Source organism: Oncorhynchus tshawytscha, linkage group LG09, assembly GCF_018296145.1.
Source record: "Oncorhynchus tshawytscha isolate Ot180627B linkage group LG09, Otsh_v2.0, whole genome shotgun sequence".
In the NCBI taxonomy this organism is placed as follows: Eukaryota; Metazoa; Chordata; class Actinopteri; order Salmoniformes; family Salmonidae; genus Oncorhynchus; species Oncorhynchus tshawytscha.
This window is the reverse complement of record NC_056437.1, coordinates 51,577,388-51,590,224: the sequence shown is the minus strand read 5'-3', so window position 1 is coordinate 51,590,224 and position 12,837 is coordinate 51,577,388. Positions and strand designations below refer to the sequence as shown.

The 12,837-nt window shown below is 43.1% G+C and overlaps 1 protein-coding gene across 4 annotated transcripts in view; it reads left to right on the top strand.

The window, feature by feature from the left end:
• Positions 1-12,837, top strand: part of LOC112258101 (long-chain-fatty-acid--CoA ligase 6-like) — a 77,222-nt gene that overhangs the window by 51,427 nt on the left and 12,958 nt on the right. For all 4 annotated transcript variants that reach the window (XM_042327039.1, XM_024432219.2, XM_042327040.1 and 1 more), the window contains 8 exons: positions 255-287; positions 1,237-1,288; positions 3,578-3,651; positions 3,949-4,026; positions 8,787-8,921; positions 9,036-9,170; positions 9,414-9,509; positions 9,682-9,754. In XM_042327039.1, the coding sequence (XP_042182973.1) occupies positions 255-287; positions 1,237-1,288; positions 3,578-3,651; positions 3,949-4,026; positions 8,787-8,921; positions 9,036-9,170; positions 9,414-9,509; positions 9,682-9,754 (676 nt within the window). The remainder of the gene's footprint in view (positions 1-254; positions 288-1,236; positions 1,289-3,577; positions 3,652-3,948; positions 4,027-8,786; positions 8,922-9,035; positions 9,171-9,413; positions 9,510-9,681; positions 9,755-12,837) is intronic.

Genomic DNA, 12,837 nt, shown 5'->3' with positions numbered 1-12,837 from the left:
CAGAGGAACTCTGCCTAGGAGGACAGCATCCTGGGAGTTGCCTCTTTACCATTGACGTTGAGACTGGTGTTTTTGCGGGTGCCATTTTTACAACTAAATTACTCTTGTGTAAAACTATTGCAAGCCTCTCTTTTGTTGGGACATTACAGTTGTTCAGATATCCATCCCCCTCTACTTCATCATGGCTGTAAATTGTATTTTAAGATTCTTCCAGTGATTATCTAACACAAAATGATGTGTTTCTTTTCATCTAGGCACTGGGCAGAGAGAAGCATAGAAATCCCATGGTAAGTGCAGTCTGTCTGTCTGGTTTGATTGTTTGACTGAGTAAGCATCTCTGTATCATTAGCTGCGTTACATCCACACTGTCATAAACTGCCCAGCTAGGGAAATAATGAATTAGTTGAGAAAAGTTCACATCGAGGTCTTCTCTGTAATCTTGTCTCTCAGTAATTATTCTCTAATCTCACACATTGGAGAACAGTGCACGATGCAGCGTTGTGTTTAGGCAGCACAGAACACAAATTAGCATCTTCGAATAGCCTTGAGATGGATATTTTCTGTCCCTGTCGCGCTCTGCACAGGCAGAATGCAGGAAGACCTCAGTGTCGTGTTGACTATGGTTTTGTTTTGGATATATTGCAGACTCCATATCTCTGGCCTGGTGACAGTTCTTCCGCCTTGACCTATTTGTGTTTGGAGAGAGAGTATTTGAATATGTTTACTCTTCTCCATCGAACATTTGTTAAGTTGAGTACAAACCAATTGGTTTCCTTTGATTGCCATAGAGAGCACTGAGCTATGTGTGCTATCATGTACGAATTGAGATCACACAGCAGACGTAAGGTCTTGCAAACATTCTTTGGTTGTCTTTTCCCGTAGTAACCGCAGCTTGAAATACGTACTTTTGATCTCAAAGAGCACTTTGAGGCCCGGGAGTGCTTGTGTTCTTCAATGGTGGAAATAGTACCCAATTGTCAGTCCTACTTGACTCGAGTAAAAGTAAAGACACCTTAACAGAAAATGACTCAAGTAAAGTAGAAAGTCACCCTGAAAATACTACTCGAGTCTATTACTTTATCTCTCTCTGCTGTGCGTGCGTCTTCTCTACAGTCACACGTTGCTTAAAATGCCAGAGATGGGCTATTGTGATGGTGATTATTGTCTAAGGGGCATGTCAACAAGTTAAAGATCTCCTTCAGACTATATCCTGACTGAACGTTTGTTCCCCCACAGCCACCTACACCAGAAGACCTGTCCATTGTGTGCTTCACCAGTGGTACCACAGGTATGGTCATCTAGCCACCAGACAAACTAACACTCCAAAAGTGTCTTATTCTTTCCAGCTAAAAACAGTGTTCATGTGTATTATTATCACAGTGGTGTACTATCTTAAGAGTTTAGCCCACTTCATCCACAATCCCTGATTGAAGTCCAACCCTTGACGTGTGTCTATTGCTTCTCTCATTGTGCGTGACGTATTATTAACAGGAAGAGATCACCCCCCCGATAGGCTTCCGAGGGAAAGACATTTAAACATCAAAGAGGAGTTGTCTGAAATCTTAACCTGTTATTACAGTCTGGCCACAAACACAGTCAAAGAAAATAAGGAGTAAGATTAGGAGAATCCTGGTATTTCCAGACGAGGGTGGTAACCACAGCTTTAGTCACAGGCAGCGAAGCGGCCCACTGCAGTAGTGGAAATAGTGCCACCTGTTGGTCTTTCAGTGTAACTTCCATTAGCCTGAAGCCTGTTTTCACCTGGTGGATGTCTCTGCTGGTGCAGTCTTATCTGTCTGTCTCTGAGTGTGTGTTCCAAAAGTTGTTACAGGGTGGTATAACTCAGGCATTTTCCACTATGGCAAATACATTATTATTTTTTTTAAGTGAATGTGTAATTTGAAAAAACAGGTGTCACAATATTATTGTCCTGTTAGTCCCTAGGCTGCTAATAGCTAACTGTTTGTTTTTCCCATATACACTGAACAAAAATCTAAACGCAATATGTAAATTGCTGGTCCCATGGTTCATGAGCTGAAATAAATTATCCCAGAAATGTTCCATAAGCACAAATCTTATTTCTCTCAAATTTTGTGCACACATTTGTTTACATCCCTGTTATTGTGCGTTGGTCTTTTGCTAAGATAATCCATCCATGTAATTGGCATGCTGACTTCAGAAATGTCCACCAGAGCGTTTGCCAGAGAATTTAAAGTTAATTTCTTTACCATAAGCTGCCTCAAGTCGTTTTAGAGAATTTGGCAGTACATCCAACCGGCCTGAAAACCGCAGACCGTGTGTGACCACACCAGCCCAGAACATTCACGTCCGTCTTCTTTACCTGCGGGGTCGTCTGAGACCAACCACCCGGACAGCTGATGAAACTGTGGGTTTGCACAACTGAAGGATTTCCGCACAAACTGTGGGCAAATGCTCACCTTCAATGGCCACTGGCACGATGGAGAAGTGTCCTCTTCACGGATGAATCCCGGTTTCAACTGTACCGGGGAGATGGCAGACAGTGAGTGGTTTGCTGATGTCACCGTTGTGAACAGAGTGCCCCATGGGGGCAGTAGGTTATGGTATGGACAGGCATAAGCTACAGACAACAATTGCATTTTTACAATGGCAATTTGAATGCACAGAGATACCGTGATGAGATCCTGAGGCCCATTGTCGTGGCATTCATCCGCCGCCATCATTTCATGTTTCAGCATGATAATGCACAGCCCCATGTCGCAAGTATCTGTACACAATTCCTGGAAGCTTAAAATGTCCCAGTTTTTCCATGGCTTGCATACTCACCAGACATGTCACCCATTGAGCGGCAGGGTAGCCTAGTGGTTAGAGTGTTGAACTAGTAACCGGAAGGTTGCAAGTTCAAACCCCCAAGCTAACAAGGAACAAATCTGTCGTTCTGCCCCTGAACAGGCAGTTAACCCACCGTTCCTAGGCCGTCATTGAAAATAAGAATTTGTTCTTAACTGACTTGCCTAGTTAAATAAAGGTAAAAAAATAAATGTTTGGGATGCTCTGGATTGAAGCGTACAACAGATTATTCCAGTTCCTGCCAATATCCAGCAACTTTGCACAGCCATTGAAGAGGAGTGGGACAACATTCCACAATCAACAGCTTGATCTATGTGAAGGAGATGTGTTGTGCTAAATGAGGCAAATAGTGACTGGTTTTCTGATCCACATCCCTACCTTTTTTTAAGGTATCTTTGACCAACAGATGCATATCTGTATTCCCAGTCATGTGAAGTCCATAGATTCGGGTCTAATGCATTTATTTAAATTGACTGATTTTCTTATATGAACTGTAACTCAGTAAAATCTCAGAAATTGTTGCATTTTGCGTTGATATCTTTGTTCAGTGTATATCTACCTTGGTTGTTTTCCATGGATTGATACTGTATGCGGCACCCTTTTCTCTATATAGTGCACTACTTTTGACCAGTAGTGTACTATAAAGGGAATAGTGTACCATTTGGGACAGAGCTAATGCTATCCATTGTTGAGAAAAGGTATAAGGGGAGAAGTCCATTGAGTTTTTTTCTGAATCCCTCCTCCGTAGGAAACCCAAAGGGAGTCATGCTGACACACGGGAATGTAGTGGCTGATTTCTCAGGCTTCCTCAAAGTCACAGATGTGAGTTCAAACAGACTATGGTGTCACAGACCCTTTCTTTGGGGAAATCTGCCTTGCATTTATCTTTAGTAGGTACTTTTCTCTCATTTCTGTAACTCTGTTAGAGGCATGGCTCACTAAATTGCTTCAAGTCCCATATCTTACATGGGACAATAAGACACAGATGTATTTATTTTTTTGTGCATCATTTATGTTTCTCATTCGTATCATATTTGACAGTTTAGTGGTGGGAAACAAGTGGTTCTGAACCTGTCTAACTACCGCTTCTCTCCCCCATGCTTGTCTGGTGTGCCACAGAAAGTCATATCCCCAAACCAAGACGATGTTCTCATCTCCTTCCTGCCTTTGGCTCACATGTTTGAGAGACTCATCGAGGTAATGTCCCAAACAAAGTCCATACGAGGCTTTGAGTTGTATTATTATAGTTGGTGTGTGTGCGTGCGTGCGTTTCCAGACCTGAAGGATCTTGGCAATTGCCCTGGTCCTCGGCCGCAATTGACCTTGCTATCTGGGATGTTAACTTTGCCAGAACCAGTCAGCTCTTTACTGATACCCTATCTGCTGCCTCTGTAAAAGCTGGCTCATACGGTTAAGGGTGTGTGCTTTATTTCATCCGTTTCTCACAGCTACAGGAAACTCGAGTCCCAATTGGCACCCTATGTTATATATTGCACTACAAAGGGAATAGGGAGCAATTTGGACCACAAGCTTGGTCTGTTGTCTCCTGTAGCTAGGGTTTCAAAGTGTTTCCTGTCCCTAACTACTCATTTAGGATCAGTCAGGAACGACCCCATTCTTTTGATTGACTACAATGAGAAAAACAACAGAGCTGGCACTGGACCAGCTGCAGTACTGAGGGGATAAAGCAACCACACGCGTTCAACCAGCGTGCCTGTTTTGTCCCACTGCAGTACGTGTTCTTCTACTGTCAGCGTGTGAGAGGCGGACACAGACACAGGAAACCACCTCTCAGACATGTGCTTCACGTTCACGAGAATACACACATCCAGACACTGTTAATGCGTGGGACTTCTATGCAGCAACGCAGATACCCACAAGTTAATCCTCAGAAGGAACACCTCATGTTCTGTGTAGAACTCCGTGAGTAGGCTGTGCCTATGCTGTGATATTCCTAGGGCAGCAGGTGGCCAGGCACTTAGAGCGTTGGGCAAGTAACCAAAAGGTCGCTGGATTAAATACCAGAGCTGACAAGGTGAAAAATCTGTCAATGTACACTTGAGCTAGGCACTTAACCATAATTGCTCCAGGGATGAAGTACTACTATGGTTGATCCTATAAAACAACACATTTCACTGCAGCTATCTGGTATACAGTGGGGCAAAAAAGTATTTAGTCAGCCACCAATTGTGCAAGTTCTCCCACTTAAAAAGATGAGAGAGGCCTGTAATTTTCATCATAGGTACACTTCAACTATGACAGACAAAATTAGGGGAAAAATTCCAGAAAATCACATTGTAGGATTTTTATGAATTTATTTGCAAATTATGGTGGAAAATAAGTATTTGGTCACCTACAAACAAGCAAGATTTCTGGCTCTCACAGACCTGTAACTTCTTCTTTAAGAGGCTCCTCTGTCCTCCACTCGTTATCTTTATTAATGGCACCTGTTTGAACTTGTTATCAATATAAAATACACCTGTCCACAACCTCAAACAGCCACACTCCAAACTCCACTATGGCCAAGACCAAAGAGCTGTCAAAGGACACCAGAAACAAAATTGTAGACCTGCACCAGGCTGGGAAGACTGAATCAGCAATAGGAAAGCAGCTTGGTTTGAAGAAATCAACTGTGGGAGCAATTATTAGGAAATGGAAGACATACAAGACCACTGATAATCTCCCTCGATCTGGGGCTCCATGCAAGATCTCACCTCGTGGGGTCAAAATGATCACAAGAACGGTGAGCAAAAATCCCAGAACCACACGGGGGGACCTAGTGAATGACCTGCAGAGAGCTGGGACCAAAGTAACAAAGCCTACCATCAGTAACACACTACGCCGCCAGGGACTCAAATCCTGCAGTGCCAGACGTGTCCCCCTGCTTAAGCCAGTACATGTCCAGGCCCGTCTGAAGTTTGCTAGAGAGCATTTGGATGATCCAGAAGAAGATTGGGAGAATGTCAAATGGTCAGAGGAAACCAAAATATAACTTTTTGGTAAAAACTCAACTCGTCGTGTTTGGAGGACAAAGAATGCTGAGTTGCATCCAAAGAACACCATACCTACTGTGAAGCATGGGGGTGGAAACATCATGCTTTGGGGCTGTTTTTCTGCAAAGGGACCAGGACGACTGATCCGTGTAAAGGAAAGAATGAATGGGGTCATGTATCGTGAGATTTTGAGTGAAAACCTCCTTCCATCAGCAAGGGCATTGAAGATGAAACGTGGCTGGGTCTTTCAGCATGACAAGGATTCCAAACACACCGCCCGGGCAACGAAGGAGTGGCTTCGTAAGAAGCATTTCAAGGCCCTGGAGTGGCCTAGCCAGTCTCCAGATCTCAACCCCATAGAAAATCTTTGGAGGGAGTTGAAAGTCCGTGTTGCCCAGCAACAGCCCCAAAACATCACTGCTTTAGAGGAGATCTGCATGGAGGAATGGGCAAAAATACCAGCAACAGTGCGTGAAAACCTTGTGACGACTTACAGAAAATGTTTGACCTATGTTATTGCCAACAAAGGGTATATAACAAAGTATTGAGATAAACTGTTTTTATTGACCAAATACTTATTTTCCACCATAATTTGCAAATAAATTCATAAAAAATGCTACAATGTGATTTTCTGGATTTTTTTTTCTCATTTTGTCTGTCATAGTTGAAGTGTACCTTTGATGAAAATTACAGGCCTCTCTCATCTTTTTAAGTTGGAGAACTTGCACAATTGGTGGCTGACTAAATACTTTTTTGCCCCACTGTATGTGACAATAAAACATTTAAACATGTATGCCACATGCAGTATTATGATACCTGCCAGGGTGCTGCAGTCCTATTATGCAAATCATGTCTGTCAACACGGAGAAGAAGAGAAAAGGCGGTCCCTGCAGAGCCTTTCCTCCAAAGTAGGAAATGCTCCAAAGATGGGATTGAATTAGGGTCATGGCTAGAAGGGAGTAGCAGGTTAGGAGAATTAACATAGCAGGTTAGGATAATTAGCTTAAGGTTAGAAAAGGGGTTAGGGTTAGCTAAAATGCTAAACATTTCCACTTTTGACGTATATTTGACAAAAGCTGGATCCCTTCTAACCATGACCATGTATTAGGTCAGATCCACTTTTAACCAAATGTCTAATTGTTAAGAAACAGAGAAGAGTGAGGAGGTTATAAATGACTATCAGCCATTTGGTTTTTAGGAAGGATAAAAAGGTACTTCTAAAGTATATAAACAAATCTGAAACAACTTGGACAAAAAAGTACACAATGCTCACACTATTCATTGGGCTATTCAATTGCTCTATTTAATTGCTCTGTAACCAAGTATCATGTTATAAAAAGAAATACATTCAGCATCACCCTGTCAAGGGAAATATACTGTACACGGAACAAAAATATAAACATGTAACATATAAACAAGTGTTTCATGTTTCATGAGCTGAAATAAAGGATCCCAGAAATGTTTCTTGCGCACAAGCTTATTTCTCTCAAATGTTGTGCACAAATTTGTTTACATCCCTGTTAGTGAGCATTTTTCCTTTGCCAAAAATAATCCATCCACCTGACAGGTGTGGCATATCAATAATCTGATTAAACAGCATGGTCATTACACAGGTGCAACTTGTGCTGGGGACAATAAAAGGCCACTCTAAAATGTGCAGTTTTGTCACACAACACAATGCCACAGATGTATTAGGTTTTGAGGGAGCGTGCAATTGGCATGTTGATTGCAGGAATGTCCACCAGAGCTGTTGCCACCAAATGTAATGTTAATTTCTCTACCATAAGCCACCCCCCAACGTCGTTTCAGAGAATTTAGCAGTACGTCCAACCGGCCTCACAACTGCAAACCCTGTCTATGGCGTCGTGTGGACGAGCAGAGTGCCCCATGGTGGCCGTGGGGTTATGGTATGGGCAGGCATAAGCTACGGACAACGAACACAATTGCATTTTATTGATGGCAATTTGAATGCACAGAAATACCGTAACGAGATCCTGAGGCTCATTGTGAGGCCCATTTTTTTAAAGGTATCTGTGACCAACAGATGCATATCTGTATTCCCAATCATGTGAAATCCATAGATTAGGGGCTAATGAATTTATTTAAATTGACTGATTTCCTCATATGAACTAACTCAGTTAGGATGAGTTAGGATGTTGCGCATTCCTGGAAATCATCAGAATTCATGTAAACATTACAGTTTTGAAAACATAGCTTATATGGTGTAAATTGAGCCTCAGGATTGGGTAAATTAAGCCACCTACACATTTCCGTACTGAATGAAATATTACCACTTCCTTTTTAAAACTATGTCTATCTTTATTTTCCAAACACAATTCAACACAATCACAATCACTTTTTTTAGTCTTTTAATAATTCTTATAATCTTTTAACACAGGTTTAACAAACACTTTGTACTTTTTCGAATCACTTTTAGCATAGGCCAGGCCCTGTTGTTATCTCATATCCCAGCGATAATACCTTGCATTACACGTGGGGAAAAAACACTTCAGTTTTCTTAACTTGCCAACTTGCTTAACCATTGGCACAACTTACCCTAAGACAAACATTTTGACTATATTATCCCACACAGCTGCAAGGATGGACTTTCATGCTAGATTTAGGAGCTCATTATTGAAGCTTATAGAGACCCCAACTGATGTATAGAACAATCTTAAAATGATCTACTTTGGTTTAGATACAAGCATCATGAAACCTCTAACACAATAAATTAATTTGACTTGATGAAAATCATTTTTTTGGACCTAACTTGCTTACTACTTTTTCTATGTGGTTTCTTCCTCCACGGACTCAAATGATTAATTTTGCGTATGGTTTCCTCGAAAATAAGGTGGCTCTACTTATCCCTTTGGCTCAACTTACCCCACTCTCCCCAACTCTATGCAATAAGTGCTTTTTGAATCAACGGTCACTGTTTTGTCTTCTTTCTCTCTAATTCCCCAGTCTGTGGTGTATTGTCATGGTGGCCGGATCGGCTTTTTCCAAGGTGACATCCGCCTGCTGTCTGATGACATGAAGGCCTTACGGCCCACCATCTTCCCTGTGGTGCCTCGATTGCTCAACCGCATGTACGACAAGGTGAGAGAACCACCTACCCACACATGCACACGCATAGACTCACACACCTCCCCTCATTCTCCATATCTTATATCAACTCACCCTCTCTCTTGTGTGTGTGTGTGTGTTCCACAGATCTTCAGCCAGGCCAACACCCCATTGAAGCGCTGGCTGCTGAACTTTGCAGCCAAGAGAAAAGGGGCAGAGGTCAGCAGTGGGATCATCCGCATGGACAGCCTGTGGGATAAGATATTCTTCAGTAAGATACAGGTATCCACCTCACCTCCTCCTCTTGTCCTCTCCTTCCTATGAGTGGCCTGACACGGTTGATGTATGAATGGATGGACGGATGGACGGACGGATGTGAAGATTGATACATAGATGTGTGCTGTGTGTGTGTTCAGACAATAAAGGGGGAATATGCCCTGTGTATGTCCCCAGTGTGACCCTTTGGCAGGCAGAATCCACTGTTGTTGGAGTTTGGGTTGTGATAATATTGTGTTCTGTTGTCAGGCCAGCCTGGGTGGGAGGTTACGTATGATTGTAACTGGAGCTGCTCCGGCCTCCCCCACCGTACTGGGATTTCTCAGGGCAGCACTGGGTTGTCAGGTGAGTGACACACACACACACACATACACACACACAAACATTTATGAGTGCTTAAACCCACACAGACACACACAAGAAGGCACACATACACAAACACATGAGCATGTGTGCACACAGACAAACCACGCAAATCACACCCTCCTAACATGCTGTCTATCCTTGCTGGCTGTAGGTGTATGAGGCATATGGTCAGACGGAGTGTACTGCTGGTTGTACTTTCACCACTCCTGGAGACTGGACCTCAGGTTAGTTTATATTCCCTCTCCTCTTTTTCTCCTGGTATTCTTGCTCACTGGCCTACAGTAGGTGTGTGTCCCAAACGGCTCCCTTCATATGCACTACGTTTGTCCAGGGCCCGATTCCCTAAATAGTGCACTTCTATAGGGAATAAGGTGCCATTTGGGATGCATCCCATATTATAAGGTTTGTTGGGTGCCTTGTAATATGGGATGCATCCCAAATGGCACCTTATTCCCTATATAGTGCATTACTTTTGACCAGAGCCCTATGGGCCCTGGTCAAAAGAAGTGCACTATTTAGGGAGTCGGGCCCTGGACAAACGTAGTTTTGGAAACAAAATTACACAGAGATACATGCTGCGTGTCGGGAACACATTATCGTATCGCCCGCCAGGAAATAGTGTTATTAGTCAGAGTGACATGCTTTCAGCCTCACACAACCGTTGAGGTTTTATGTTTTCAGCTCTGTGGCTATGGGATGCAGGGGCCACCTTTCTGCAGCGTGCTGCTCAGACGCCCAAATAGGACCACAACCATTTCCCCTCTGTAACGTGTGAGAACAGGGGTGACGGGTCGGTAGACCTGACCAGATTTGGGTCAAAGGCCTGTGGATCACGTCCAGTATTTACCCACGCACCCTGTTGTTGTTCTGTGTTTCACAACAGGTTCACAGTTGCAGTATGATAACGTATACACTTTATTATCTCGGTGAAACAGCCACGGCCAAAGGTCACACTGGGAAAGTAATGAGCTGCATTACCTGTGGTTTAATGGTTGTTAAAGGAACGGAAACACCGAACCCTGATATCCACCCATTAAATTCTCTGTGCGTCCCAAACAGCACCCTATTCCCTATATAGTGCACTACTTTAAACCATGCACTATATAGGGAACAGGGAGCCATTTCCGAACGCAGACGTCAATCCTCTCCTGTCTGCCTCGTATTATTTCACGAGGCAGAACTTGCTGTTGCGGTTACCAGCAGATAGGTCCTTTCTTCACAGGGCAGGAGTGGATCATGTTATTCACAAAGCGAATCAGTTCGCGCTCATAATAAGGCCCTGTGCTCTTACAGTACCTCATCAGTGGGCTAGCTCAGTGTTAGTTTGGATCAGACAACTGAATGTGTGAAACGACATCAGACAAAACGGAATCAGGGGTGTCAGGGGGAATGACAAGTCAAGATCATCAAATGCCCTAGAATTGGTCTTTGGTTTTGTGCCATGCATTTTTTAAATGTTTAGCAAGTGTGGATAGACGTATGACTTCAACTGTTGTGCAGGCCTGATTGTCAAAAGACACAAAGTATTGCCTATTTACACAAAATATTGTTGTGGCTCATATTGTAAGTTGTAAAAGTAATATAGCTCGTGACCCATCCATAACATCAACATATGAAAGTGGTACGTTTCTATATTTTGTAGTAAAAAAAGAGATCAAGATAAGTATTTCCAATGACATCAACCAATCAGTAGGCAATGCCTACTAAAATCACTACGCTCACCAATGATGTCATTGGGAAATGGTGTCTCTTTTTTACTACAAAACCTAGAAATGTGCAATTTTCACATATGTTGATGTTGGGGGTGGTGCTGAAGCAAGTTAACCCACTGCTCCCCGGGCGCCGAAGACGTGGATGTCGATTAAGGCAACCACTTTACCTCTCTGATTCAGAGGGGTTGGGTTAAATGCAGAAGACACATTTCAGTTGAATGCATTCAGTTGTACAACTGACTAGTTATCTCTTTCCCAATTAGGGAGAAAACTCTTCAACTGGTGATGCTAACGAAAGGGCAGACTATACAGGGTGAGGGGTACTGTGGTCAATGTCTCCACCTAGTGGTAAAATACGGAAAAGCAAACAGTAAAACAATTGGAAGGGGAGCATGTTTCAACTGCAGTAAATATAATTGATGTAAAACCACTACTATAGAAAATGTTAGGTTTTGAGGGGGGAACAATTACAGTTAAATAAAACTAGGGAGAACATCAAAAGCAAAAAGGACTAACTGGTTCTAACAATAATGCACGAGTGAGCTTTTCTCGTGAATGTATATGAAGTACAAATGGCTCCAATAGCCAAAGTATCACTTTGTTTAAGGGGGGGGGGGGGCATTCACAAAAACACACTATAGTCCTTCTCTGGGTTAAGACCTCTGGGGACTAAAGTATCTAAGGGATTGATCCAGAACATCTCTCTGGGCTGTCGATGTTTGTCAACGTCGCAACAGCGTTTGTTTTTGCTAACTCATTCAATTCCAAAATAACTCACAAGCTGAGTGTCCTCTCTTTTTTAAACAGAGGGACACTGGGCTGTTGAGGTCATCACTTCGAATGGCACTTCGGCGCTCACACATTCTAGTGCGTAACTTCCTTGAGGTCTCGCCTACGTTAAATAAGTTGCACAGGCAGCAAATCACATAGATCACACAGCGAGAATTGCAGTTGATGGTACCTTTGAATTTGGGGTCATGATCCGATCTTGGGTGCAGGAAACATCGTACATTTGGTGTTACTGGGTACAATTGCCACAAGTGTAGTTGCTGGGAGGAATATGCAGGATGTTGGTCTTGTTTGTGCTTTGGCTGACATCAGATCGGACAACATTGTCTTAAATGTTTTTAGCGCTATGTCAAGCAGCGTGGGAGGCTGCTGAAATGTATGGCCTAGAGCTGGGTCTAAGCAGAGAATATGCCAAGTTTTTTTGATGATGCCTAGGAGTTCTGGACTTTGCTCAGTGTAGGTAGTGACCATTTGGATGGAGGATCTAGCTCTTGGGCTTGCTCAGTAGCTGTGCTATAGGAATTTCCACGAGTTTACTTGGTTTAACCATGTGTGATTGTAGCCCTTTGCTCTAAATCTGTAATCTTCTGTCGAATGCACTTTGACTGAAGCAGAAACTCTGACCCTATGTTGTTAACTTTGAGCATGGAGGACGTTGTTTGTCGGTGCTCGTTCTGAATAGATCAGGGAGGTACCTGTTTTGGTGACGCCTACATCCAGGAAGTCCAGACCTCCCTCGCAGGTGTCCTGTAATGAAATTCAGAAATTGGTGAAAGGACACCAGGAAGTTTAGGTTACCCTTGTAG